Here is a 27,992-nt window from a genome sequence, read left to right as displayed (position 1 = left end):
GAATCGGTCCACCCGTTTCGGAGGAGTATGCAGACTAACATTGTGACACGAGAATTTTATATATAAGAAGAAAGATATGCATATTAAGATTATTTATTTTAGAAGGATTTTCTAATATGTTTCCTTTCCTTGCTTTGCTTGATACTGAATGTACTCCATCGAAGATAATCGTCCTTCTCAATCATGGTGTTTAAGTTTTGAATACAATGAAAATGGTTAATGTGACCTGACAATATAAGACGGATCAATTGAATTCGGATCTTTAACATTCTTCATCAAAGGTGCGATTGAATTATGAACTATGTCCATGACTGCGCCACCGAATAAGGCACGTCAGGATCACAGCTGTGTTGGAACACAGTGGAGTTTACTTGATATTCTGGGCAATTACAAGCATCCGACAAAAATTATATTTCTGTTTAAAAATTGTATTGTATCCTGGGTACCTATTCGTAAACATACTTTACTCTCTTTAAAGAACTGTACAGTAAACTGTACAGTGTCAGTGTTCAGTGGTACTTGAGGAAGTGGCCAACAATATTCAATTGACAAACAACCAAATAGTATAGTCAGTATCAACAAACTTAATTAGTAAGATGTGTTAACACTTAACACATGCTGCGTCCGATATAAAATATCCAAACCACGTGTCAATGATCTTACGCTCATCTTGTCATACGAATATCATATAACGACTCCTAAATGAGACGTTAAGATAAAGAGCATTAAGTTTAAAATACCATAGCCTGTGGACATAAATATCAAGATATCCCAGTATAAAGCTTTGTCCAAGAGCACGGCGATTTATTTAGAAGCAGTTGGTCGTGGTACGTGGTGCAGTTAACACAAATATAAAAATGTGTGATTTAAAAATGAGACCGGATTACCACATTGGTCATGTTATGATGCAATCAATGAGTGAGAATTCACAATTGGTGTGTCAGGTCAGTTCTTAAATTTTTATCTCCCACCTACATTTTTTAAAGTTCACTGCTTGTATACCCGAGGTCAATCTGTATTTTTAATAAAGGTCGTGTTTGTTTTGTTTTTTTCGATTATTTATATCAATCGGCGAAAATCTCTTCACTTTTAATATCTGTAACAATGTTTTATAATTATTGATAACTAAAAGTAAACAAATCCACTAATATCAGATAATTTTGACATAAAAGTGTGTTTGGTTTTTTGCAAATATTTTCAGCCCTTTTATAAACTTCAATAATCACATTAATGTCTATTTCGTTGCCTTTCGACACCTTTATTTCACAAACGAAATGAATTTATTTGGCTTAGACCGTAGGAGTTATTGGGAATTTTTCATAGTTCTTTCCTTTTGTGAGTTTCTTTTTTTTATTCCATGGTTTATGGTATTTCGATGGCTATGTCCAATTTTCGCGCCAATAAAAATAATATTATGTACAACTACATATTATAATAATAATCCATTATTAGTGATAAGATCGATGCTCATTTGTTGTTTCATTATAGAATCCTTACTTATCGGTCACATCTGGTTCTTTACTAAATTAGTTTCTTAGTGGTCTGGGTCTCTTAACAATACTATGTCTATAAATGCTTTTTATTATTATCTTATCGTTTCATGATATTTTTCTATGTATGACCTTTCACAAATTTGTTAAATTAACAAATTCAAAACGAGGAAATTATTAAACGAATCACGTACATAACTTTAGCATAATTTTAAAAGTCATCATGATACGCAGAGTTCAACAATATGAAGATCAAAGTAGGTATACAATTACGGGTTTTGCTTGGAAAATTGTACCATAAGAGTTATAATATATTTGTATCACGTACCGTAGAAATATTATGTAATCGCTGATTTGTATTTTAATGATGCTAAAAATAACCATATTTTTTATCGAGTTTGAGTTTGGGTATTCCACAAAAAATCAGCATATTATAAAAGTTTATTCAATGTATTGAAAATAATATTATTTCTATGTAGAATACGTATGTATGTATACTTAAATGTAATAAATAAGATTGATTAATCAATACTTAAAGACGCTGTAGGTAAGTGTTTACCTGCGCACCTGGTGAAGGTCTACTTATACATATTATACTTACTTGTTCTTATGCATATAATGAGAAGAAGTAAGGGCAAATACAGATATCAATTTTCATAAGAAAAAAACTACTTTCACTCAACTGTAGAAAGTTTGAAACACATCGCCCTTTCTTTTTTAAATACGTCTACATCTCGTTGATTTAGACTTGTTTCGTGCTAAAAATTTATTGAATAAACAATAAAATTTCAAGGATTTCAATTAAAAGGATAGTGATAATTTGATTCATACGAGTCTACATTATGTAAATGCGGATGTATGTCAATGTTGCATCAAAGTCCAAAGAACAGTTCAAAAAAATGTTTAATGCGTGTAAACTAACAGGTAGGTAAAGCGAAGAGTTATAGCACAGACTAATAATAATATTGTACTACGTATACAAGTGGTATCCATATTATTATTATATTTTTTTTATTACAGGTAGATGTAGTAACAGGCCAGCAAGAAACAATTGGATCAGTATTAAGACGTTCTATTCAGCTAGCGAAGTATCTGCGCAGCGTTGGTTTGAAGCCCGGCGATGTTCTGGCTATAAGTGGTAATAACCACTTAGATTTGTACATACCCTTCTATAGTGCTCTATTTAATGGGCTGCCTATTGTTGGAGTTGATCCAAACTATAAATATGGTAATTATTCTAAAATTTAACAATTTTTTAGAAACATATTTCAAATGATTGAAAAAAGTAAGGATTAGCCGATTAGGTATTTCAAAAGCTTCAAATCAACGCATAAGCAAGGCTTATGTTTTAATCTGTGGTTTTAATTAATAGTCCTTAAATTTCCCAGAAGTCCTAATTACCAAAAAAAAAATGTCAGTCAGAAGTGCATGCACTTGGAACAGTTAATTACTTTTATTAATAACTAGCTTTCCGCCTGCGGCTTCGCCCGCGTTTTCAAAGAAAAACCCGCATAGTTCCCGTTCCCGTGGGATTTCCGGGATAAAACCTAGCCTATGTTACTCGTGGATAATGTAGAAAGAATTTTTAAAATCGGTCCAGTAGTTTATGAGCCTATTCATTACAATCAAACAAACAAACAAACAAACAAACAAACAAAGTTTTCCTCTTTATAATATTAGTGTAGATAAGTAATAACTATTTCTTTGATTACAGATGAGATTAAAAAGCTGTTTAAAATTACGTCGCCAAAGGTAGCTTTTTGCGATAAATCAGCATACGAAACATATGTGAATGTCACAAAGGATTTAGGATTGGACGTTAAACTTATTGTATTTGGAAATGAGAATTTTCCCAAATTCGTCGAGTCAAATAATGTTTCTCACATAGATGATAATTTTATGTAAGATAGTGTTTATTTAATATTGAATCTGCAATTTTTTGGACTATTCAAATTATTTTTTGTACCAAATGTACCTATGTTTTAGGGTAGCTGAATTCGATATTGACAAAATATATGTATTTTTGATGTGTACAAGTGGGACAACGGGAAAAATAAAGGCAGCTGCTTTCAAACATGAAGCTATTGCGGGCAAAATGTTACACCATTCTTTATTGCCTAGGGAAAAATAGTAAGTGCCTACAATAAAGTTATATCACGCGTACAAAGTTATAAAAATAATTATATCTGGACCTTTATGACATAGCATTTGCGTACGGACTCATTATTAAATAAATAAATAACTGGACTCATTATTATTGTGCTAATATTACAATCGTAGTAGCTAGTAAAATATAAATTAATGTGTCCAAATAAAACATTACGACTAGCAACAAAATTAAGCCTAACGCACAATGAGAGGTCATTTGTACCCTTCTACAAGACCTATTGCTGAGAAATAAATGGTAATTTTAATTATCAAGTGTTTTGAGACAAAGATGTAATAAATAAATTTTATATGGCAGCTTACAATGTATATAGCAGCAACATGTTAAACTGTATTACTTATCTATTTATCTCACCCATCTCCATGAAATATAATATCTCCTCACGCAACACATAATATTATTAATATTGTAATACTGTGATATTATGGTACTCTGGAAGATATCGCTACCTAGCAGATAGCGATATCTTCCAGAGGATATAAGGCCGCCATTTGTGTATGTTCTTTTTCTTATATAATGTTCTTTCTGTATTTATTTTACTTGCAATACAGTATTTATAAATAAATATTTTTACAGCAACAATACAAGTACAATATGTCTATCGCCCATCAACTGGATATCTGCGTATTTTGTTGCAATTGGTTCTGTCTTTACTGGTCAAAAACGTGTACAATCATCTATACCGGACGATTTAGAATATACTATAAAAATAATCAACCAATATAAGGTACGCAATTATCAATAATTATATTTTTTATGATAAAACTAGCAAACCGGGCGAAGTCCGTTTCGCCACCAGAGACACCTTTTCTTTGCTATAAACCTCACGGAGCCCGAGACCTTTCCAACGAATGCAAAACCGTGGAAATCGGTTCGTGCACTATGTTCGTACATTCAGGAGTTATAGCGTCAGGAAGGAAAACCCGACTTATTTTTATATAGTAGATAATGCTTGTCAATTATAACAGTACCTAACTGCACAAATTTAAAAATTAACATCAATTAATTACTAAACGACCGACCTAAAGAAGCAAAGGTTAATTCATTAATACTGTACGAGTACGAGTAAGTAGGTAATACCAACTTATAACTAATATCACAAAGTCGAAAGATTAGTTATTTTTGCACTTTGTTAAAATTTAAACAAAAACTACACGCAATCTACACCTAGGTATACCGAGAAACTAAGGCTTCTTTGGGTTCGGGTTAAGATATAAATTCGATTAAGTACCTAATTATAGTGTAATACATGGTAATACTAAATGAAATTCCCCCTAAATTCTTAGGTTCACTTATTTTGGATCAAGTTTATAGAAAATATTTCTTACCATTCCAGCCTGTAACAGCATTAATTAGTCCTTCTTTAATGGCGACACTGCTGAAACGAAAAAACGATGTTGATCTAACATGCTTTGATGTTCTTGTGGTCACCGGTTCTAAGGTTTATCTGGATGTACTAGATGAATTTCAGGTAAATTTTAATAAATTATTCACAGTCAGGTTTTTTTATATTTATAATAGATACAAAATTAAAATTTTATCTTTCCCATTTACGATAATCCATGTTTTACAGTTTAAAATAAATTGTATATTCCTGAATTGTATTAGCCACCTATAAATAAACCCACTATATACAGGATGTCCCACTGTTGGTACATTAAGCTTTTAAAGGAGGTTATAGTTTTGCATACGCTGAGTACGTAAAAAACTTATAAAATTCCAGACGCAGTTTTTTTCAAATAGATGAATTCTTAAAACCGTACCCGCCCAACTGTAAATACCAGCACGTGATCTATTAAAATTATATTTTCATAGACAAAATGCTTACTTTAGCGAAGCGGTATATGCCGGCTGCGCGAAGCTAGAGAAGAACATGGGTTTTCAGGAAAAAATTAGTAAAATGTTTTTGATGTTATTTTCTTGTTTAACGTGATCAGTGTGTGCAAAACTACAAGTCCCTTCGCGCTTAGTATACCAATACTGGGACACCCTGTATATTGCCTACCTACGCCTTCAAGGTTCATTTAAAATTTATTTATCTTCGTTTTTTAATTTATTTATATCGTATAACAATCGTTATTGCTTTTTGATGCGCAATGTACTACATATAAGTATTGTAAGTATTATTGTATTTTAGAAATGTCTGAAAAAAGGAGCAATCGCATTTGAAAGTTATGGTCAAACTGAATTAATTGGGCCTTGTTTACAATTTGTCCCTGGAACTCCCCGTGGTAGTAGTGGTAAACCTCACATGCTATATTCTATTAAGGTACGTAAAATAAGCTTTATTCTGACTTAAGTTTTTACTATACTAACATTATAAATGCTATGGATGGGTGGATGGATGCTTGTTACTCTTTCACACAAATGACAAATACTACTACTGCTTACAATGAAGTTTGGTATGTAGGTAGCTCAAAACCCACTATATACATATATTGCTGTTACATATATTGTCTTATAACAATATATGTATAGGCTAATTTTTATCCTGGAAATCCCACAGGGACGAGAACTATGCGGAATTTTCTTTGAAAATGCGGGCGAACCCGCGGGCGGAAATCTAGTGTTATAAATGGGAAAATAACAAGCATTAGCTTTTAAGTTTAATGGTTATTTGCGGCATACCACTCCCTTAAGCGATTACGAAACTTTCTTCCGATTCCGACCAAAATTTTGTTAGCACAATCACTCCTTCTCCCTATCCTCGACTACGCCGATGTCAGTTTCTGTGACCTTACTGAGATACAGCTCGATAAGCTTGAGCGATTTCAGAACTTGTGCATCCGTTTTATCTTCGGGTTGCGTAAGTATGACCATGTCTCTGCTTATCGTCGCAGGCTGAAATGGCTGCCTATCAGATATCGCCGGGATGCTCATGTGCTGCATCTGTTGTATGGAATATTATTCGATCCCAGAACCCCACCCTACTTAAAAAACAACTTTGAGTACGCAAGTAACCACGGACTAAATCTGAGATCCAGTGATACTTATCTCCTTAATGTACCCATACATAAAACTAAATTTTTCAATTCCTCATTTACAGTGAAGGCTATTAGACTATGGAATGACTTACCAATAGCTATACGCAAAGCGAGTTCCATCGATGCTTTCAAAAACTTGCTTTTTAATTACTACATATCTTTAATTAAGTGATGACCTTATATATTTATGTATTTTCTCTTATCTATTAGTACGTATTATACATATTTATTTATTTTTTATCTTTTTTATTGCTTCAGTGCTTCAGTATACACCACCTACATGTATTCGTTGTTTTTGTCATTGCTTTCCTTGGTTGGGTTACCTGGAAGAGATGGCTCTGTAGCCATAAGGTCGCCCATTGTGCAATTTATGTGTATTCTATTTTATGTAATGTCTGTAATTTGGTGTGTACAATAAAGTTCTCATTCATTCATTCATTCGTTATTTGTGTAGTGTTGGTGTAGTGTAATTTAACTTATTTCCATTTAAATATTTGCACACCCAGAAAGTGGGTAGAATGTATTAGCGCGTTAACATTGTAATAACACCTTTTTTGTAACTACATTATAGTTGCAATTATAACAGAATGCCAAGAATGTTCCTATCTTTAAACAATTTTTTACAGTTAGTCGATCCTGAGACTGGAAACGAGATCACGGAACCGAACGTGCCCGGAGAAATGTGGGCCAAGGGACCATGCTTTACGGTATTTAATGATTTATTACATATATTTGAAAGCAATTTTATTTCGTCGTTGATAATTACAACTTAATTTCGTATTTCCTCGAAAATTGCAGTGTCTAAAATGGAGAGGTGATTCCGATACTCTCAAATGAATTCAAAATGTTCCCAGAGAAAAAAATAAAGGGTTTATTTTTTCACATTTCAATTCAATTCACAGAAAAAAATCATGAACATCGTCATATTTTCATTAACTTTAACATAGATTGGTTGTTGTGACCACGCGATTGTAGGTCACGGTCAGAAATGGATAACTTAACAACCATTTAAATGAAGTAATAATTAGTATTGTGTGTATTTTTTTGCAGGAATATTATAATGATCCAGAGGAAACTGCTAATGTATTTTCAGAAGATGGTTATTGCAAGACAGGCGATCTTTTGTATAGAGATGAAAACGATTTTTATTACTTTGTGGATCGAATTAAAACGCTTATTAAGTATAGAAATTTCCATGTAAGTTCACAATTGGTTTCTATCAAATAAAAAATACAAAATTTTTGAAAGGAGTTTAAATTTGTATCGAAAGATAGATGCAAGACATATACATTAGCAGGCAAGCAACAGGCAATACACTATTAATGGTAAAGTAACTGAGTTAACTCCTGCGTGACAACGCAATATAGACTTATATGCAGCAATCTATTCCTTTCTGCTTAATAATGTTGATAGTTCACATCTGTCAGGCGTTCCGTGATGGCTCACATTTTTCCTATATTTTAAGGTAACACCAGCAGAACTAGAGGAAGTTATACACAGTCATAAAGGAGTCGGTGAAGTATGTGTTATTGGCATTGATGATCCCGAAGATGGACAGCGACCGGTCGCCTGTGTTGTACGGCGGAACGGACATAACGTCACTGCTGAAGAAATTAAGAACTTAGTACTGAGTGAGTATAATTAGTAGAACTTTTGTAGAATTGAGTTAGAAGTAATTGAATACTGCGATAGTTTTATTTATTAGTTCTTAAGTAGTGGCAGTTTCCTGAGATTTTATGGCTTCTCTGTACAAAAAATCAATTACTTAATCTATTTTTGTAACCGATCCAGTTGTCGATGTATTTGTATATAAACATAAAAATAAATATAATATAATATATTTCAAGACATTTTGCACACACGGCACGATATGATCCCATAAAAAGCTTTTCGCTTGTGTTAAGGAATCCAAATGGCTGATATATCTACATACATCTATAATTTTAAATATCTACTTATATATAGATAATTGACACCCAGATACAGAGCAAACATCGATGTTCATCACAAAAATATTTGCCCTGGGTGGGAATCGAACCCACGATCTCTGGCTTCTAAGGCAGGGTCAGTGCCAACTAAGCCAACCGGTCGGTCAATATGGTCACATAAGGAAATATTAATTTATTTATTTCTTTAAAAATAAAGTTCTATAATATGGGACTGCATGGTACGTTATAATATGAATTTTAATTTTTCAGGTAAATTATCAAAAAGCAAGGAATTACGAGGAGGTGTGCTGTTCCTTAAAGAGCTACCTGCCACATCGACTGGGAAAATAGCTCGAGGGAAACTGTTAGATATAGTATTAAATTCTCCAAGAGAATAAAATAATTTTAGTATAATATAATTAAATTAATAGAAATAAAGAATTGTTAATTATTGTTAAATGGACTATAATATGTTTTCCTTTTAATATAAATGAATATAACAAATATTTAAACGATATTACAGTATTTTTCTTTATCTACACTTAATGATACCTAATTATTGACGTGCATTTAAAACAATATAAATATTTACTATTAACTACTACAATACAAGATAAGATACATTTGAAATGCAATAAACAATCATAAACAGAAGCATTAATGATTCATTTTGAAAACAATGAGTGATTATAAATGTAAAGGTTGATAACGCTCTAGTTTAGCTAAATATTAAAATTTATGAGATCTTTAAAGGAACTAGCTTCTAGCTGTGTTCTACATGTTCCAATAGTCCAATACGTATTTAATGGCTCGTTATTTTCAATATTATTGACAGCACATATTTTATATCAATAAATAACAGCTCATAGACATTTCACCGATTCGAAATCTTTTCGTTATTCTCATGCACACTTAATATAATATTCGAGTGTTCTAAGCAAGTATTCTTAATAAACAATGGTACATAATAAGAAATTTGAGATGAAGAATATATTTCATCAGTATCTTTCCGCAACCATCACGATTTCCTTCAATTTTCTTCTATGGACTTTCGTCGAGGCAGTAATGGGTATTTCATCTAGAAATACTACACCACCTCTTAGCTGTTTTGCATCAGACAATGTTCCTGAAAATGTTTAAATACAGCGAACCTTAGTTTTATATTTAGAAAACTAGCTTTGTCTCGCGGTTCACCCGTACCGTGGGAAAAAGCAAGTATTTTATAGTTCATGAGATTTTCGATTATCAAAATCCGTTCAGTTTTACCCTTTAGGGAGTTTACCTAGGGAGACAAACAAAGAAAAAAACATCTATTCTTACAAACTTTAGCATTTATAATATTGATGTCTATTTAATTGTCAAAAATAATAATAACATACAAAAGGATAGGATTAAAAAATACATCAATACCTTGCACTAACTCCTTTATATCATCCGCGCTGACATCATATCCGGCTCGAAGGACCACACATGCTACGGGCAGATCCCCACATTCCGGATCGGGTATGCCTGTAACTGCTACGTCTAGAACCCCTGGATGTTGTCGTATGACGCTTTCTACTTCCACTGGTGATATCTTTTAGATAAAAAAATACAAAAAGTTATTTATTTTAGCATACGTAAGCATTTTAGAAACCGAAAGACAAGGTTATTAATTTAAAATCTCTAAAGCGCAGTGAGTCACTCAAAAAGGATTTATAATATCTAAATTAATAGTAGTATAGTCTGTTTATGTACCTGATAGCTTTTATATTTTAAAAGTAACTTTATCCTTTCACAAAAGAAGAAATTATAATTTTCATCTCGGTAAAACATGTCGCCAGTTTTGAACCAACCATCTACAAACGTCTCTGCAGTCGCTTCTTCATTTTTATAATAACCCTAAAATAAAATTATTAAACACATATTATCCATATCTTTCTTAACATTTTATTTGTTTAATTTTTTGTAATTTTGTAGATTCATGAACCGGGTTTTTACCCTTTAAACGTGAGGAAATAATATTCACGAGGATTTTCGATATTCATGTTGAATCTTGTAGGATTTACCTTGAAAATTGCTGGACCTTTAAGCCAAAGCTCGCCTGGTATATTTGGTTCTTCGATATTTTCTTGTGTATCAATGTCTACAATCTGAAAATCAAATTGAGAAGTTGTCTTCGATATAGCTTCTGATTTCTATTTCAATTTTTAGGTATAATTTCTGTCTACCTTGAATTCTTGATTTGAAACTTAATACAATAAAAATTAAATAATACAAAAGATAAATAAAAATATATGTTTTTAGATACCCATATATACACACATAGATATTATGTATTTAGATACCCGATATTGAAAACAGCCCATAGGTTTTCCTGAAGATCCAGGTGGGGGATAGTCGCTATGGAAAGCTAAACCTGTAAGTTCACTCATTCCATAAGCATTGAAAACTTCGGTACTTGGTGAAACGTCCTGTAAATAAATATAAAGATTACTGTCAATGTTAATACAGAAACAGCTCTACCGTTTACTATAGGAAATAATTTGTTTCTTCCCGGCCTATACCAATTTTTTCATACTTTCCACTTTCCAGTAAATTTATATTTTATTTCAAAAGAACGGAAAGTTATGCATAGCCACTTACGTGAATTAAAAGTTCGCAATTATTCAGTGAAGCTAAAAGTTACGACTACAAATTCTGAATAAAAAACATATCCCTTTAAATCTCGACTTACTTTAATAGTTTCAATAAGTTCTGGTGGTACAGCACTGCCACCCAACATAATGAGATCAAAACATGTGAAATCACATCCATCACGTTTGTCGGGACTCATAAGTGTTGTCATAAATGTTGGACTCATTACTGTGAAAGAGGGCTGAAAAAAAAAGACAATTTGGTAACATAAATTAATATGAATACCATGTAGTTATGTATGTAATTTTAATTTAGTATTTAAGTTAGATAAGTTTCTTTTGTAAAATAAAATTGTATCTGTGTCGCATTGGGCATTGTCCTGTAATGGCATGTGATGTTTTTTAAATAAAATAAATAAAATGTTTGGTGTACATATTCATTTATGTTACAAACAGATAAACTCTTCGGTTTTATAATAGGTAATACTATAAATTCATAATACGTTCAATCCATAATCTTTGCATATCAAAAGAACAAAGGTACCTTGTAAGTGTTTATAATATAATACGCGTGTTCCTGTGTTAAAGGCAAAGATGATTGCAGTCTAGTGTACTTCAAAATAGGAGAAGCAAGGAAGTGCATCACAGCTGTCAACCATTGAATTGGGGAACCTATCAAAGCCATTCGAGTAGGACCTGGGAACATAGTTGATCTGGACCTGTTAATAGAAAAAAATTAAATATAAATAGAAATTTGTGTGATATTTTAAATTATCATTAAATATAGTAAGGATACAATGATAACAATATGTAATAAAAATGAGAAGACGTGTTCGGAATATTCGCCATATACAATATACATGCATAGCGTAGGTACTTTTATGGGAAGGAAGTTTTCCCATAACGCTATTTAATCTCAAACCTAAGCAAGGCTATTTAGAAACTTAAATGCTAGCACAATATTTATCGGATCGTTAAACAAAATAAAAAGAGAGAATTAATATATTTTTTGTATAAATATAATAATTTTTCATTTTACCAAAGATATGGGATGCTAGTAGCGAAGTTTTTGTGAGTAGCCTCAGCTGCTTTCGGTACTCCAGTGGTGCCGCTTGTTGCTAGCAGTAAAGCTCCTGTGTCTTCTGCATCGAAGTCTGTAGCCCTATAATGATTACTTTAATGAAGTATCGATGCTCATAAGGGACTTGGGATATTTTGTATGTTTGGATTTTGTTTTAGCGAAAAATAGCCTGACAAAATAAATTTATTATCATTGAATGTGTTCAATTTATTGTGGGTACAATTGTATAACAGATTTTGCAGTTATACTATGAAAATGTAAGATTTGGCATTACTTAAAACTTTCGAACGGTGTATCATCTCCATATTTCTCAAGGAACTCCTCAAAGTTGCACAAATAGTCGCCATTGTCGAATGTCACAATTTGAGCATTTGAATCTATTTCATTGAGTGCCAGTTGGACCTCAGTTGCTTTCTCACTGAGGCAGAATACTATTTTCGGTTCAGATACTGCGAATGTTGCTTTCAACTCTCCTGTAAAACATAATGATTTGTGCGATTCATAGCAAGCTATCTGAAGTTTTATGGAAGTTCACAATGTAATGACTGTAATATGAAGGGAATCACTTACTAACACTCAATGTTCTGTCCACGGGTGCTACAGTGACTCCAATAAATAATGCAGCATAGAATGGTATAGCCAGGTCTAAATCACTTGGGGCCATAAGAACAATGACATCACCGATTTCTAAGCCAAAATTTCGCAAGCAGATCGCACATAGGATAGTTCTGTTTAAAACTGAACCGTTTGTCTCTGAATCTCCAGTTGCTCCATTAATCTTTAGAGGATAGTGATTATTATTTTATTGAGTGTAAAATAGTTTTGATTTTACCACTACGATTATAGATACGTGTAATGAAAGCATTATTATATTTAACATTTTGGTCGAACAATGATTACGTGTAGACTTTGTCCTTTCTTTCCCCCTTGGCCTCAGTTCCCATATAAATATTCTGTATATCTTGTTTAGTTTCTCTATATTTTCTAGTTGCATATGAGCAAATTATGTATCACATAATTTTATAACTGTTTAATGTTTTCACCCAAAAAAATCTTACCTGCATAATAGCATCTGGGTAGTCTTTTAAACTCTGCAATATAATTTTTCCAAGATGGTAGCGGTCACTAGGAATACCCGATTCGGCTACAATTCGGGAAGTCAAATCGTTCATGAACCAAAGCACCGAGTCATTTGAAAGTTTTGATACCATTTTGTAAACTATGAGGTTTATTCACACAATTATCTTCGTAAACCTAAAGTTAAATATAAGATTATTTTTATAAATTTTAACTAAAATACTGATGTTTCGAATTTCACTTTTAACGGGATTAAAAATTAAATTTTCGATTCATGTAATTTGTCCCAAGGTTCAAACTATTCTGAGTTAATATGTGGTTGTAGCGAATAACGATCGTTCCGCATTTATAAGTACGAGTGTAATTTTATAAACTACGGTTAGGATTTATTTAGAATAATATCGAAGGTGGAATTTAAGAATCACACATAAGCAAATTTTCTATGAAAAAAGGATGTGCTTCCAAAATTATAGTTTAAATCGATGAATGAAGGCGACGGCCATCTACAATTGTTTAACATGTACTTTATGCACCAATTACACTTCACGCAAATACATAAAATTTTAATAAAGTCAATAACTCGGGCTTTATAGAATAATATTATGTTTGTATAAGTCACTCAAATTTTGTAGGTACTTGATTGAGAAATTACTAGCACTGTAATTTATTTCATTAATATTATTTTATACCTCTTTCATGTACCTACTTAGACACGGGTTGTATTGCAATAAACGACGGAGTTTAATAACTGCATACATATACACGAGTACAATAGAAATATGCATCGGATATGAAAAAATTGTTCAGAGCGTCATATTATTTATATTTCCTATTGCATGACTTGATTTATAAATTGAATACTTCCTTGCATATTCTCATCTATTCCTTCTCCATAAAATAAAATTGATATGGCTATTAAGACTCTGATCTGATGCTGCGTATGGTACGGGAAAAATAAAATATCATACATACATACTATAAATTTCCGTAAACATTGGAATCTAGTGGTTCACTGAACTTTAATCATCAAACAATTAAAATATATTTAAATAAGATTATTAATTGTATATTAATCATGTCTTTATTGTGTATTTGTATGTCTACAAGATTTACCGTAATAAGGTATTTATTTCGGTAAATCATAATATTTATTCGCAACATATTGGTACTTAATTTTGAACTAGATATCTAACTAAGAACGATTTCCTGGGCAGCTTTTCACCTGCTCCTGCGCCGGCGTGGTAGTTAGGAAACTCCCATGGGATTATATTTAGCATCCTAACTGCCTCACAACACAAAAACCATAATAGTATATCACTACTACTGAATCACTAATACTTGAGAGAAAGACAAGTAAACAAACATACTTTCACATTTATATTACAATTACATATCTAATCCTTTAAATTTATCATTATAAACTCAACCTTAGTCGATGAACATGAGACTCTTTACCTTCAATGTCACATTTATTATTAAAACAAAATAGACAGGGGCGAGCTTTGTTCTTGAAAATTATAGGGCAATTTCAAGTGTCTTTCGTCAAAGTGTCTTTGAGTAGCAATTTTGAAACATAACAGATAATATGACTCAAGGATCCTTTGAATTGTTTAGATAGATAATAAAATGATAATTAATTAATTTCTTGTATCAGGGAAAGACGTCATTACAATAGGTAGATTATGTTTAACAAAGTGGGGTTAGTTTTTCACCATAATTAGCCCAAACCAGTGAACGGATCGGGCTGAAATTAGGCATGCAGATAGATGTTAAGACGTAGGCATCCGCTAAGAAATGATTTTGATCAATTCTACCCCAAAGGGGATAAAATAGGGGAAAAAAGTTTGTATGAAACTTTGTCATATTGGAAAACCAAATAAAGAGACGGATCGATCACTCTAGGTCTATAGGTATAGGTGACGGGGAATAAAATAACGTATTGAAAGAACTTGCCTGACTTTACAAGAGTTCACTACCACCAAAAATTGACTTACATTGACCATGCAAATATGACTGATGGTACTAGTTATAATAATTTGGTTGTTTCATATATTGTTATTGTAAAATGTTTCAAAATGAAAAATAAAACTGCACTCCTAAAAAAAACTATTTTATTAATTTTATGACATGAAATACCAATTTCACCACTTACAGTCACTGATAGCCTTACAGTTTTTAACGTTTATTTCTATACATTATTTGTCTTTTTTAACTGGCAGATAACCTTAACACAAGATATCCAGAAATTATAATATATTTTTGTTCCTCTTTATTCTCTTACTGATTCTTTTGCGAGTTTTTCCAGTTTAGGTCTGTCTATTTTCGATGTTGACGTCATCGGTAGCTTTTTAACGAATATAACTCCCCCTCTTAGTTGCTTTGAGTCTGTTAAATTGTCTGAAAAGAAAGGCATGATAATCAAAAGATAATTATTAATTTCTAGTCAATAATCCATATACATTATATATCATAGACGACGGATAATAATCATAGAATTTAATGTTCTACAGTAGTTCTATCTACTACTTCCACTATTATCGATAATTTAAAGTTGAGGGCTCGAGAGTTTTTGATTTTCAACGTTTCAGAAATAGAAAACATCATGAGAAAAGACCCATATCCAAGAACCAAAAGATCGATTACGAATAGATACAACCTAAGAATACAACTGACAACCTGTGTTTGGCCAGTATAATATGGCATTATAGCCTCTGCAATGGGTTTAAGCTATTATAAGAAACATTTAGTACATACTCTTAACTATATCCTTAATTTCTTGAGCAGTAATATTGTAGCCGTCGTGAGGCACCACGCACGCAACGGGCAGATCTCCTTCATCTGTATTACGTATTCCTGTTACAGCGACTTCAAAGACGCCTGGGTGTTTGCTAATTACGGCTTCTATTTCTACAGGAGAAATCTATAATACAACAGAACATTTATAATGAATATGCGATATGTCCTCGCAATCATCATAAGAAACAATATTTGTGGAAAAATATTCAATGCATAAAAGTATTAGTGTTACATAATATACCTAATAAGTGTCCGGTTTAGAATAAGGCTGCGAAAGGAGTCTAGGACATTAAATATATAATATATTATATCATCTTCTGCTTCTACGAAGTGAAACATAATGAAAATAAAAAATAAACATAACATAATCAAAATTCTTTTTTGAATATTTTGATTTTCATCTATTAAAATAGGTAGTAGAGCACGATAAATGTGTAGGTACACATTCAAATTAAAATAAAGATAAATAATTAAGAATTTACCTGATGGCTTTTATATTTAAGTAACAGTTTGAGTCGATCCACAAAATAGAAGTACCATTTTTCATCTCTGTACATTGTGTCTCCAGTTCTAAGCCAACCGTCCTCGGTAAGAGTTTGTGACGTCACTTCTGGATTATTATAATAGCCCTTGAACAGAATTTAAATATTAATTATATAAGTGCATTCAGATTTTAAGCATTAAGAACAAAACTGAGTTCATTTAAATTTATCAGATAATCATATTTATCAGAGTATCCAAAATCCACAAATTTACCACAGCTTACCAATAAATATATAAATAAATAATAATATAAATAAACTCTAACAAAAATATGAAGTAGAATCAATTTTTCCTGCTATTTATATTAATTTAAAATTGTAACAATAATAATTAATTACCTTAAAAATACTCGGCCCCTTAACCCAAAGTTCACCTGTCACGTGGGGTTTTGTAATCTCCTCAAGCGTTTCGGGGTTTACTAACTGAAAAAAATAACCTTTAATGAATTTTATATTCTATCCATACTAGATGATATAAATTATAAAGGGAGAACAAGGTTATTACTGTCTTATTACTGCATTTAAAAATATAAAACATTTTAAAATATAATTATTTATCACATTTGGAGAAAAGCCCCCAAATTTTTTAAGACGAACTAAACATTTGCAAAAATGCTCCTAAAAACTTAACTCAGATTGCTGTCGTGTAGTTTACCTTATGAGTAAGACTTGGGATCGGTCTTCCCAAAGAATGCGGGACGGTCTCATCATACACCATTGCCAAACCAGCTATTTCGCTCATGCCGTATACATTCAGTATCAAAGTGTTGGGTGTCGCTTTCTGTGAATTGAAGAAACGAGACAATTATTTAAAAAATGAGTTAGAAAATTTTTTAAGTAGATTATACATATTTTCATTTGCTCAAAAATTTTAAAACGTTTCATTATCTTTTATTAATCATTTACTTTTATAACCATCCCCAACGTATTTGTTCTTATATTTTTTGTTTTGATACCATCAATAATTAAAAGAATATTATGATGGACACGAGTGAAATATGATGTACCTATAAGTAAAACTTGTGTACCTTGATTTCTTTTCTCAGTCCCTCTTGTAAAGGACAGCCACCAGCTATAAGTACATCAAAGCAAGTGAGGTCACATTTTTCACGATCACCGGGCTTGAAAAGTATTACCCAATAATTTGGACTTGACATAGCATACGACGGCTGAAATAAAACAACATTCGTAAAAATTAATTAATTCACTCAGGACACTCTTGAATTCAAAAAAAAACTCTTGAAAAATATATATATAGGGGAATAAAAGGAAGAGAAAGTAACATATTATGTTAAAGTTCATATTTTATATGGATTCTTTGGTTAAGAGTTTTAGGATAGTTTGGTTTTGGAAGTGGTTTGGTTTAAAGATGTTTACGTATAGGTATCTTACCTTATATTTATTAATAAGATGATATGCATGTTCTTGAGTCATCGGCAATGAGGATTGAAGGCGAGTTTGTCTCAGAATTGGGGTTGAAATATACTTAAATATGGCAGAATACCATTGTATTGGAGATAATACTGCTACGAGACGAGTCGGCGCTGGGAAAGTGGTAAAGTTTGCCCTGTAAAACATAATTGTAGATTTACCGTATTGTAAATTATAATATTAAGGGTTAAGAAGATAGTGGAAAATTTCTTTATTTTATGAAGTAACAAAGGTCAAAAAGATAACAGTACTAAAGATAGTAAGTAGATCATTATGATTTGATATCAAAATATATGTGATTATGGTCTCCGTCTAAATCATCGAGAAATTAATTCGAGAAATTTATATAAATAAATTCTAAACTGACCCCGTTAATTGGGAATAAATCCCAAAGCGTTATAAAATGACTCTACAATATTATCTTCTTATATATAAAATTCTCGTGTCACAATGTTAGTCTGCATATACTCCTCCGAAACGGCCGGACCGATTCTCATGAAATTTTCTGTGCATATCGGGTAAGTCTGAGAATCGGCCAACATCTATTTTTCATATGTACCACGGGCGAAGCCGGGGCGGGCCGCTAGTCATTATGTACAAATTTGAAGCCGGAAAGGTCGCCTTTCAATTAAAGTCAATCTTCTAACAACATTTAAATTATTGATTGAATTTGCATATATCTATTATCTATTATCAACAATATACTCTAATTTCATACCACATATACTGAATTCCTATTAGAAGGTTTTTGTGAGTGACCACAGCGGATTTGGGCACGCCTGTAGTTCCGCTAGTTGCTATCAACATCAGTGGTGTTTCTGCTGGATCGAAATTGGAAGCTCTGCAAGCATTTCAAATGAAAAATACTTTCGATCAAATGTTTCCGACAATATTACTACTTTTACAAAAATTTAAAAAACGCTTACTCAAATTCGTCGACGGATGTGCCTTTTCCATCTACCTCCAAGAATTCAGAAAGGCTCTTGAATTTGGATCCCGAGTCAAAAGTAATAACATCACAGCCTAAATCAAGACCTGTTAAAGCCTCCTCTACATCATGGGCTCTTTCGCTTTGGCAGAATATTATTTTAGGTCTATTAATACTGAATGTGTCTTTCAGTTCCTCTGAAATAAGAAGTTAATAATGTGATTGCTGTAGTATACCTATGTATTATTGAAGGAAGACATTTAAATTCTGCCAATCTGCATCAAGCCTGTGTGGTGGATTATGGCAGTAGGAGTAGTACATGTAGGGGCTGACGATGATGATTAACTATTTTATTATCATTAAATACTTCGCTATTATGTTCAAGTTCAATTCTTCAATCAAAATACTCGAAGGTGAATTACAGTGTATAGTGCATTGGGGGAATTACGGATGTAGAGAAATTTCGGAAAATTATGATTACGTTTTGTTCTAGATATCTTCACGATACTTATCGCTATTGTATGAAAATAGACAGGTTTGTTAGTAAAAAAAAAACATATTTTTTTAATCAATCACTAGTTCTAACCTATGTGCTAATTTTCCCATTATTGGATTAACACCGTCATACGTAATTATTCCAATGCACCTTATATAATTACAAGACCTTGTAATATAGATATGCAATAGATTTGTTTCCTCAGTAAACAGGATGGTTATATAGGTAAACGTATCATTATTTAACCAAAATTTGATGCAATTGAACCAATTTGGTGGTCTATCATAATAAAGTAAGTGACGTGAAATTATGAGATAATTATGTTCATTATATTGTTAAACTAATTTTGCCTCAAATTAGGTTGGTCCGTAAATATTATAACCTGCGGATAATAAACAGAGACACGCATAGGAATTGCTTAGGTATTATTTTTTTGTTCACTGTTGAAGCATTTTTTTAGCAAATATACATTTTGCTCTTCATCATAGAAACGAATTAAAGATTTCCCCAATCAATCCATACTAATATTAAACCCCAGCCACACGACTCGACGAGTGGTATGGGAAGTGACGAGGGAAGTAGACAGGGACGTAGTGTGGCCACGTTACTCGTCATGCCACTCGTCCTGCTCATCGTCCTGCTCACTGCTCCCTATTTTGTCGGCTTTTGCGCGCGAGTCAAAGGACCGGCAATACGAGTGCGAATTAGGGATGGGCGTCATGGAATCAACGGACTAGTTAAATTAACCGTCTATATGTACCACGTACACTCAACGATTCGACTAGTCCATCGCTCACCAATGCACTAGTTGAATTCAACGGCTAAACAGTCTTATTGATAAGAATAAATTATTTTCTTTGAAGTTTTTAAAAAACATATTTTTGGTTTACAAGACCAATGTTTTGAATTTAAACTATAAAAACAAACGAGTTTTTTAGTAATCCTTTTTTTAGGGAGTATAATTTTTGTAAGAAAGCATAAACATTTATTAAATTGTTTTATTGAGATTAGAATTTATTGTTTTAAGAATTTATTTAATAATAGTTATTTATTTTACACATGGACTAGTCGAAGATTTTAACTAGTTGAACGACTAGTTGATAAACGACATTTAACGATGTAGTCTCGTTGATGAAAAATACGTCGACGATCCATCCCTAGTGAAGAGCGTCGCGATTAATCGCGCGAGTAGAGCAGCGTGTGGCCAGACGGCAATATCGAGGCGAGCGGCAGCGCGATGAGCAGGACGAGGAGCAGGACGAGTAGCAGGACGAGTAGCATAGTGTGGCTGGGGTATTATAAATGCGAAAGTAACTCTGTCTGTCTGTCTGTTACTCAATCACGCCTAAACTACTGAACCAATTTGCATGAAATTTGGTATGGAGATATTTTGATACCCGAGAAAGGACATAGGCTACTTTTTATCCCGGGAAATAAGATAGGTTTTATCCCGGAAATCCCACGGGAACGGGAACTATGCGGGTTTTTCTTTGACTGCGCGGGCGAAGCTGCGGGTGGAAAGCTAGTAGTTTATAAACTTGTTATTAACCAATAACCACTAACTACCACATCTTCTAAATTGTTAACTTCTATAGTTATATTATCATTTATATCAATACTCAAATAAAATAAAATTAACGTAAATTACGAAAACATATTTATTAGATATGATTCTATGACTATTTAAATGTTTGTAGGTATAATGAAAATGATTAAATATTTATCTTATTTATAGCACATTTATTGTATGCGATTTGCAACTTCATTCTTATATAAACAAATAATATTGAAGTAAACAGCTCTGTAGTATTTATCATAAACTATGAATACTTAAATAATTTTCCTATCGTTATGAATAGACCCCATCTGTCTATAGGTAAGTAGAATAGTAATACCACAGACTGTTATACCTTAGCTGGTAAGTATACCTCCACACTAATCAAAGGGGAAATAAAACTATAGCACAGAATAATAAATATATAAAAGAAAGTCGTGTTAGTTACTCCACTTATAACTCAAGAACGGCAGAATCGATTTAGCTGAAAATTGGCAGGGAGGTAGTTTAGAGCCAGGAGAAGGACTGTCCTTCTCCTGGCTCTAGTATCCTATGTCCTTCAAGGACATAGGATACTAAATATGTAGGTACCACGGGCGAAGCCGGGGTGGACCACTAATAAAAGATAAATAAAGCCAAGAAAAATACTCACTTGTGACCAAGTACATGTCAATACCAGCGACACCAGCACCCAGATAGAAAGCAGCATACATCGGGATAGTAACGTGAATATGATTTGGTCCCATTAATAAGACCACATCTTTATGCTTTACTCCCAATTTTCGCATGGCATTTGCGCATTTCACAGATCTTGTTAAAACTGACCCGAAGGTTTCTGTCTCGCCTGTTGCTCCATCAATCTAGGGATCGTAAAATATAAGAAAAATATTGTATTTTTGTTATGATACTAACAAGCTAGTATTTTTATATATTTAAGACAGAATATAATAAAGGTTATCTTAAATCTGACCAGTTTAGTTTATACACCGGACTAAAAAAGCTAAGTTTTTCATTCTATGTATATTTATTTTAATTATTATTAATAAGACTTACCTGAAGCACTTTATCAGGCACATCTTTGAGTGCGTCTAGAGTTAGTTTTCCAAGATGATATCGGTCGCTTGGAATACCGGACTTGGCTACTGTTTCGGCTTGGATTTTACTTATGTACCATTGTATTGCATCGCTTATTCCTCTGTATTTGTCCATTTTTGGAAGAACACTGTGAGAGTCAGACAAAGTTTAATAGAATTTTACAGTTAATTGTACACCTTAATATTGCGTAGATTTGAAGACTCATGAATTGAAGATTTTTAAAAATTAAAATTTTTCTGAACAGAAATCATTGCTTAGTACCAATATATTCAAATAATATATGTATTATAATACATTAAAATATCTACACCTACGTATAAAGTTTAAATACCTAACTCCCTCGTAATAGTAAGTAGCGTTGGTATAACTTTTCATGCTTTTCATTTAGAGTTGTGTTTCCATCAGTGTCCATGAAAGGTTTTATTAAAAAAATATAAAATCTCCAATTTACAAATGTTTTATCGTACTGCAATTGTTTACATCTAGTCAAAACTTTTTCCTTATGCTAAATACAAAGGTTTATATCAATAGCTTTTTCCTTATGCTAAATACAAAGGTTTATATAAAAGAGCAGCGGTGGCTCAGTGGTGAGACCTCGGACTTCGAATCGATAAGTCCGGGGTTCGAGACCAGGCGAGCGCGCAGGAAATAAATTGATTTTTCAATTTATCTGCGCATGTTGTAACATCACCACTGCTCGAACGGTGAAGGAAAACATCGTGAGGAAACCGACATGTCGAAGAATCAAAAGTTCGACGACATGTGTCATCCGCCAACCCGCACTTGGCCAGCGTGGTGGATTATGGCCTGTACCCTCATAGGAGGCCCGTGTCCCAGCAGTGGGAACGTATATGGGCTGATGATGATGATGATGATGATGATATCAATAGCCAATAGGTAATAAGATAATTAATAATTCTGAATGAACAATTTAGTTAATTTTTCAGTATCTAAAGTGCAATGAATTTATTATATTATCTGCAGTGTATTGACTTATTGCACGCCTCATAAGCGAAGCGTTGAGGTGGGTACTACTGTCACTTCGCGCAAAACATCTGATTTTTCAAACTTAAAATGTCTTTATGTATCATACATTGCACTTGTAAGATAATACATACACACACATATTAAGAAAAAACACTATTTTTAACGTTCATGATATTTTTGATGTCATTTTTGTTATTTAAACTAGTTAAAAAACAGTTTAAAAAAGTTCTGTCTTGGACGTCCGTGTGTCTGTATGTGCGGATCCTTTTTCTTGTTAACACGATAGCGACCGAAATACTTTACTAATCGAGTCTTTTTTTTTCTCTTACGCTTGAGTATGCTCAGGAATAGAACCCTTTCATTTTTCAGGGTCTGATTCGATGTGGTTTAATTGTTATTAAATAAACAAAAATAATAATTAATAAATATTTATTAAAAAAAAATTATGAGGCGTGCACTTTTGGATTTTCCAAATTATTTATGATTGTAGTCAGACACAATAGGAATGATAGGAATTAATATTATTAATGTATTTTCGAAATGAAATCAAAATGAATGCAACTATGACTTGTAATAATTGTTTATCTTAGTAATAATAAAGTAATATATCATTCATAAAGTTTTTATCTGGCTTATCAAAATAAGCGAGCACGCTTATTTTGTTTAGGCTAGGCATTTAATGATGAGATAATATTATGCTGCTGTATGATATGGGACAGATTTGAAGGGACAAAAAGTTTTTAATTTAAAAAAGAATAGGCATTATGAAACATTGTTATTTTCAACCAATTTCAAAAGAAAAGTGATTCTCAGTTTGAATGTTTGGGTTTGTTACGTCAGCACTTTGGAGTGTGTGAACCGATTGTGATTATTATCTTTTTATTTGAAAGCTGGTGGTTTTTAATTTACAGTAGGTAAACAATAGACGTCAAGTAACATCGATTTTTATTATTGCGTTTTCATGTACGGAGGTCGTAGATACTAGGGTGAATCAAAAAGCCCTTAGAAGTGCATATAAATATTGTAACTTTTTGGGTAATTTTTTACTCAATTAAAAGAGTGTCTTTAAATTGAATAAATAATATAATATTTATATGTCGAAATTCACTAGATTTCATTTTATCGTTCTCAAGTTATTAATTACTTATCGCAAAGAGTCGACATAATTTTCGCAATTGGAAAAAAAATTGAGTTGCATGCTGTGATAAACTGCCTTTGCCTAAACTTTTAGCGCTAGAGTTTTTGTGGATACTCAACAAACATGAGGGGGTAATGCTTTACCTTATTCAATGGTTGCTTACTTGGTTGCTGTATTTAAAAGGTAGATCGAGCTGTAAAAACAATCATCGCTCCGGGCGGCCTTCAACCTCCGTTAAAGAAGAAAATGTTTCAAAAGTCAAGAATTTGGATTTGCAAGACAGAAAAATAAGAATTACGTATGTAGCCGAGATTCTAAAGATTTCATTTGGTAGCATTCAATTCATTTTAACAGATTCAGGGTTCAAAATTGTGTTTGCAAGAAGGGTACCTCGAATGTTGCCGGACGAATTTTAAGGTGTCGTTTTATGTTTCAAAGCGCATTCTCGAAATGTTACAGCATGATCCAGTTTATTTTTATCATCGTAGCTATGATAAATTAATAATGAGTTTTCCATATCAATCCCGAAACTGAAAGATAAAGCATGTCTTGGATACGGCCGTCTTCCCGCAAATAAAGAAATCTTAGGTTTCTCTTACCGCTTGACAAGTTGTGGCCTCTATATTTTGGAATAGTGAAGCAAACATATTTATTTATTACATGTCGAGAGCACAGATGATCGCTAGATCATATAATGCTGTTATTATCCCAAAAGTGCGTGATGCGGTTAAAATAAACCTCGTGGAAATCTGTCACTGAGCGTGCAGTTACTTCATTACATCGCTCCTGTTCATCGTTCGGAAGTTGCAGCAATCCGCAGTGCTGGGTTCGATTTCCAAATTCACCGGAAATCTTCAATCTTAATCCCTTGTGTTTTCCGCTTATTCCCAAAATTATAGTAGAATATCCATGGAACTAAATTTGACTAATATGACGCGGCCATGCATGCCGTGGATGAGATTTTGGATAGTTCAGAAAAATATTTATTTCAAAGGGAATAACAAATTTTGGAAAATGGATTTTTAAATGTAATGAGCAATATAAGGATGATGTAGTAAAATAAAATGTTTTTTGTTAAATTTTCATACATTTTTATAGTGATTCCAAAAACTTTTTGATTCACCCTCGTATTTATACCTACGTTTGCCGAAATGGCTTAATTAAAGTCACTTTTATTAATTTTATTTAACCCATTGAGTCCCAAGTATCTACAATGTCATTATTATTTATTTTCTCTCTTTAAAAATACTACATACACACTAAAAATATTAGGTTACTGTTTCTGATTTAATGTAAAAACTAATAATATATCTTGCTCTAATATTTAACATTCCCAAATAATCGGATAAAATTAATTGATTATTGATTAATTAATTTATATACGTGTTATCTACAAGTAAATAAGAGATATATTTTGATTGATTAAATATACGTAGGTAATGCATTATTATGAAGATTAATTTTATAGATTTTCATTGCATTGTGGTAATAAATGGTTATAAATTTTTAACATTAAGTTATTTTTTTTAAACAAATTCTTGGTTGATAGTTATTCTTCTCTGTAAGTAATCAATTTATTCTAAGTTATTCTAGTCCTGTCTATGTTTGCAATGTGAATATAATTATAATTATATTAATTGCAACCGTGCATTTCCTAAGATAAATACATGTGAGGTCGATAGCAATAAAATATAGGTATCTAGATACATATTATTTTAAAGAAGCAAACTGTTAAAATGAATCGATCTTCTTAAAATTATTTATTGTTTGTGATTTATGAAGTACTTAGTGGAAATAATTTTAATTTAGTTTTTATTTTAATTATATGTATTAAATATGCACTATTAATCTTTGAAACTGTCTATTTGGCGTATTGTATATAAATATTATTTGAATTTTTTAAAACATCTAATATTTAAAAACATATTAATTGCTTGCATTTTTAACCGAATGAAAAAAGCAAAACAATACACACGATCAGGATAATTTACCTACATCATACATGAACCACATCCTTTAAAATAAAAATAATAACAATTATTTAGTACTTAGTTAGCACGTTCAAATATAAATTACATACCTACCACAGTAACAAACCACTATAAATACGCGGAAATATTATGATTACAAACAACTAAGACACGATGTATTTATATGCACTTTAGATCATGAATGACCGCCTGGATCTGTGGTACTGCCGCGTCTTTGAATTTCTTGTTTATTTATTAGGTATTATTATAAAGATATAACAGTACAGACAACAATTTAACATAAACAACTATGAACTAACTTAGCTGCATTGTTTATTTTTGATAACGTTGTACCTAGTTAATAAATCATTATGTTTTTGTTTTTGTTTTAGAGGTTATTAAATATGCATAGTGACATATTGAAAATCATTGATGAGGTACTTGAATATGTAGAGTAAAAACAGATGACGAAGCTTGTGTTCAATTTTAGAACTTAGGACAGCTGTATATAATAGGAAATATAGGAACTACACTGTCTTGTATAAATATAATGAATATATTATGTAATATTATGTACCTACTAGGAATATTCTACAATGGAAATGTTTTTCAAACGTTGTTTTACTCGTATATATATTATTGTTTAATGATGTCAGGTCAATAAAGTGTTTAAATAAATAAATAGCTTGTATAATAGTAGAGCTGCGTAATCAAAACTAATATTGTAAAGATTACATTTTTTGTTACGATTTAACTGTAAAACAACGATTTAACTGTACCTAGTCGTAGTCAAGTACACTAAGGATATTTTTTTTTATTATTGTTCTTCTTTCATAATTTTCAAATATATTTTATTATTTACGGGAAAACACGGTAAGAAGATGCGCTTATTACAATTCTTAAAAAATAACGTGTCCTTGTGACGACTAAAATTTACATAAAACTCTTGCAACTGTTTGATTTCAAAAACGATCCCTCTTAATAAAAGTACATATTTTCTTATTCTAATAATTAAATGTAGATTTTATAGATGATAATTTGATTAATAATTTTTCTCCGAACTTCTTTTCTGACAAAACTTACCGTATTAAATATTATAGACCGGGAGATATTGACACAAAATTTCGAGTCATTTGTAACAGGATGGCGGTTCTACAGGGTTCTTAGTATAGGCACAGTATTACCATTATTTCCTACAGTAGTGCGACGAATGTACTTGTGCAGAGAAACGGAGGGGAACTGGCGGGGGTCGGGCGACGCGGGCCGCGTAAAGCAAACACGCTTAGTTTGCTTTACCTAGCGCGAAAGGATGACGCAGTCGTATTTTTTGTGTAATAATTTTATTATACATAGGTACTTACATATTCTATTATGGCGCGCACAAACTGTTCGGTTTACGGATGTAAATCTACATTGAAATCCCAGAAGGAAACAATATTTCAGAAAGATTGTATTAATTGTATCTGTTGAATTAAAATCAAATCTATGTATATATGTTGTCCTCATTATTTTCTAATCAGATTGTACATCCCAATGCGAATGCATTACTTAGTTAAATGTTATAAATTATAATATACAATTAAGAACATCCAAAAATAAAGTGTCCACGTAAATAATATTTAGCAGTGCAATATCTGTAATTATATATTTATGAACAAATAATTACATCAGATTTAATAATCGCAATTATTACATATGAATACAGATTTCAT

At 32.0% G+C, this 27,992-nt stretch overlaps 3 protein-coding genes across 4 annotated transcripts; 1 reads left to right on the top strand and 2 right to left on the bottom strand.

Moving 5' to 3' along the window:
• The first annotated feature begins 641 nt into the window (after positions 1-641).
• Positions 642-9,086, top strand: LOC149899084 (luciferin 4-monooxygenase-like). Its single transcript, XM_090114159.1, has 11 exons — positions 642-944; positions 2,511-2,718; positions 3,205-3,391; positions 3,477-3,620; positions 4,234-4,384; positions 4,994-5,128; positions 5,795-5,926; positions 7,268-7,348; positions 7,692-7,838; positions 8,107-8,272; positions 8,840-9,086. The coding sequence occupies exons 1-11, from the start codon at positions 858-860 to the stop codon at positions 8,965-8,967; spliced, it is 1,566 nt and encodes a 521-aa protein (XP_089970285.1). The 5' UTR covers positions 642-857; the 3' UTR covers positions 8,968-9,086.
• A 448-nt stretch (positions 9,087-9,534) lies between these two features.
• On the bottom strand, positions 9,535-14,808 carry LOC149899083 (luciferin 4-monooxygenase-like). The gene is made up of 12 exons (XM_090114156.1): positions 14,565-14,808; positions 13,324-13,519; positions 12,836-13,043; positions 12,540-12,738; positions 12,224-12,346; positions 11,729-11,903; positions 11,286-11,426; positions 10,897-11,022; positions 10,618-10,701; positions 10,307-10,450; positions 9,980-10,145; positions 9,535-9,695 (listed from the first exon to the last, which is right to left on the bottom strand). Exons 2-12 carry the CDS (start codon positions 13,474-13,476, stop codon positions 9,568-9,570), a joined length of 1,647 nt encoding a protein of 548 aa, XP_089970282.1. The 5' UTR covers positions 13,477-13,519; positions 14,565-14,808; the 3' UTR covers positions 9,535-9,567.
• Positions 14,809-15,466: 658 nt separating this feature from the next.
• Positions 15,467-26,513, bottom strand: LOC149899082 (luciferin 4-monooxygenase-like). 2 transcript variants are annotated; one of them, XM_090114544.1, is made up of 12 exons: positions 26,391-26,513; positions 22,144-22,312; positions 21,743-21,950; positions 19,038-19,236; positions 18,830-18,952; positions 18,073-18,247; positions 17,709-17,849; positions 17,336-17,461; positions 17,020-17,103; positions 16,621-16,767; positions 16,097-16,262; positions 15,467-15,739 (listed from the first exon to the last, which is right to left on the bottom strand). In XM_090114544.1, the coding sequence occupies exons 2-12, from the start codon at positions 22,297-22,299 to the stop codon at positions 15,612-15,614; spliced, it is 1,653 nt and encodes a 550-aa protein (XP_089970670.1). In that variant the 5' UTR covers positions 22,300-22,312; positions 26,391-26,513; the 3' UTR covers positions 15,467-15,611. The 2 variants fall into 2 exon arrangements, with proteins under 2 accessions (XP_089970670.1, XP_089970671.1); XM_090114545.1 differs by having other exon boundaries at positions 26,395-26,513.
• Between the last annotated feature and the right edge of the window lie 1,479 nt (positions 26,514-27,992).

This window comes from Colias eurytheme, chromosome 21 (genome assembly GCF_061535395.1).
Source record: "Colias eurytheme isolate Ceu_HAF_F1 chromosome 21, ilColEury1 Martin Lab GWU primary, whole genome shotgun sequence".
NCBI lineage: Eukaryota > Metazoa > Arthropoda > Insecta > Lepidoptera > Pieridae > Colias > Colias eurytheme.
This window is presented reverse-complemented; position numbering and strand designations above follow the sequence as displayed.

What these genes read in the sequence shown, in the direction of transcription:
- LOC149899084 (XM_090114159.1), top strand. Translation starts at nt 858, where the DNA reads ATGTGTGATTTAAAAATGAGACCGGATTACCACATTGGTCATGTTATG. An exon ending in ATTCACAATTGGTGTGTCAG is followed by an intron (nt 945 to 2,510) that starts GTCAGTTCTTAA and finishes TTTTTATTACAG; the next exon opens with GTAGATGTAGTAACAGGCCA. An exon ending in AATTAAGAACTTAGTACTGA is followed by an intron (nt 8,273 to 8,839) that starts GTGAGTATAATT and finishes TTAATTTTTCAG; the next exon opens with GTAAATTATCAAAAAGCAAG.
- LOC149899083 (XM_090114156.1), bottom strand. Translation starts at nt 13,476, where the DNA reads ATGGTATCAAAACTTTCAAATGACTCGGTGCTTTGGTTCATGAACGAT. An exon ending in ACCCAGATGCTATTATGCAG is followed by an intron (nt 13,044 to 13,323) that starts GTAAGATTTTTT and finishes TATCCTCTAAAG; the next exon opens with ATTAATGGAGCAACTGGAGA. An exon ending in AACTTATTGAAACTATTAAA is followed by an intron (nt 11,023 to 11,285) that starts GTAAGTCGAGAT and finishes ATTTATTTACAG; the next exon opens with GACGTTTCACCAAGTACCGA.
- LOC149899082 (XM_090114544.1), bottom strand. Translation starts at nt 22,299, where the DNA reads ATGGACAAATACAGAGGAATAAGCGATGCAATACAATGGTACATAAGT. An exon ending in ATAGGAATTCAGTATATGTG is followed by an intron (nt 18,248 to 18,829) that starts GTATGAAATTAG and finishes TATGTTTTACAG; the next exon opens with GGCAAACTTTACCACTTTCC. An exon ending in AGGGGCCGAGTATTTTTAAG is followed by an intron (nt 16,768 to 17,019) that starts GTAATTAATTAT and finishes ATTCTGTTCAAG; the next exon opens with GGCTATTATAATAATCCAGA.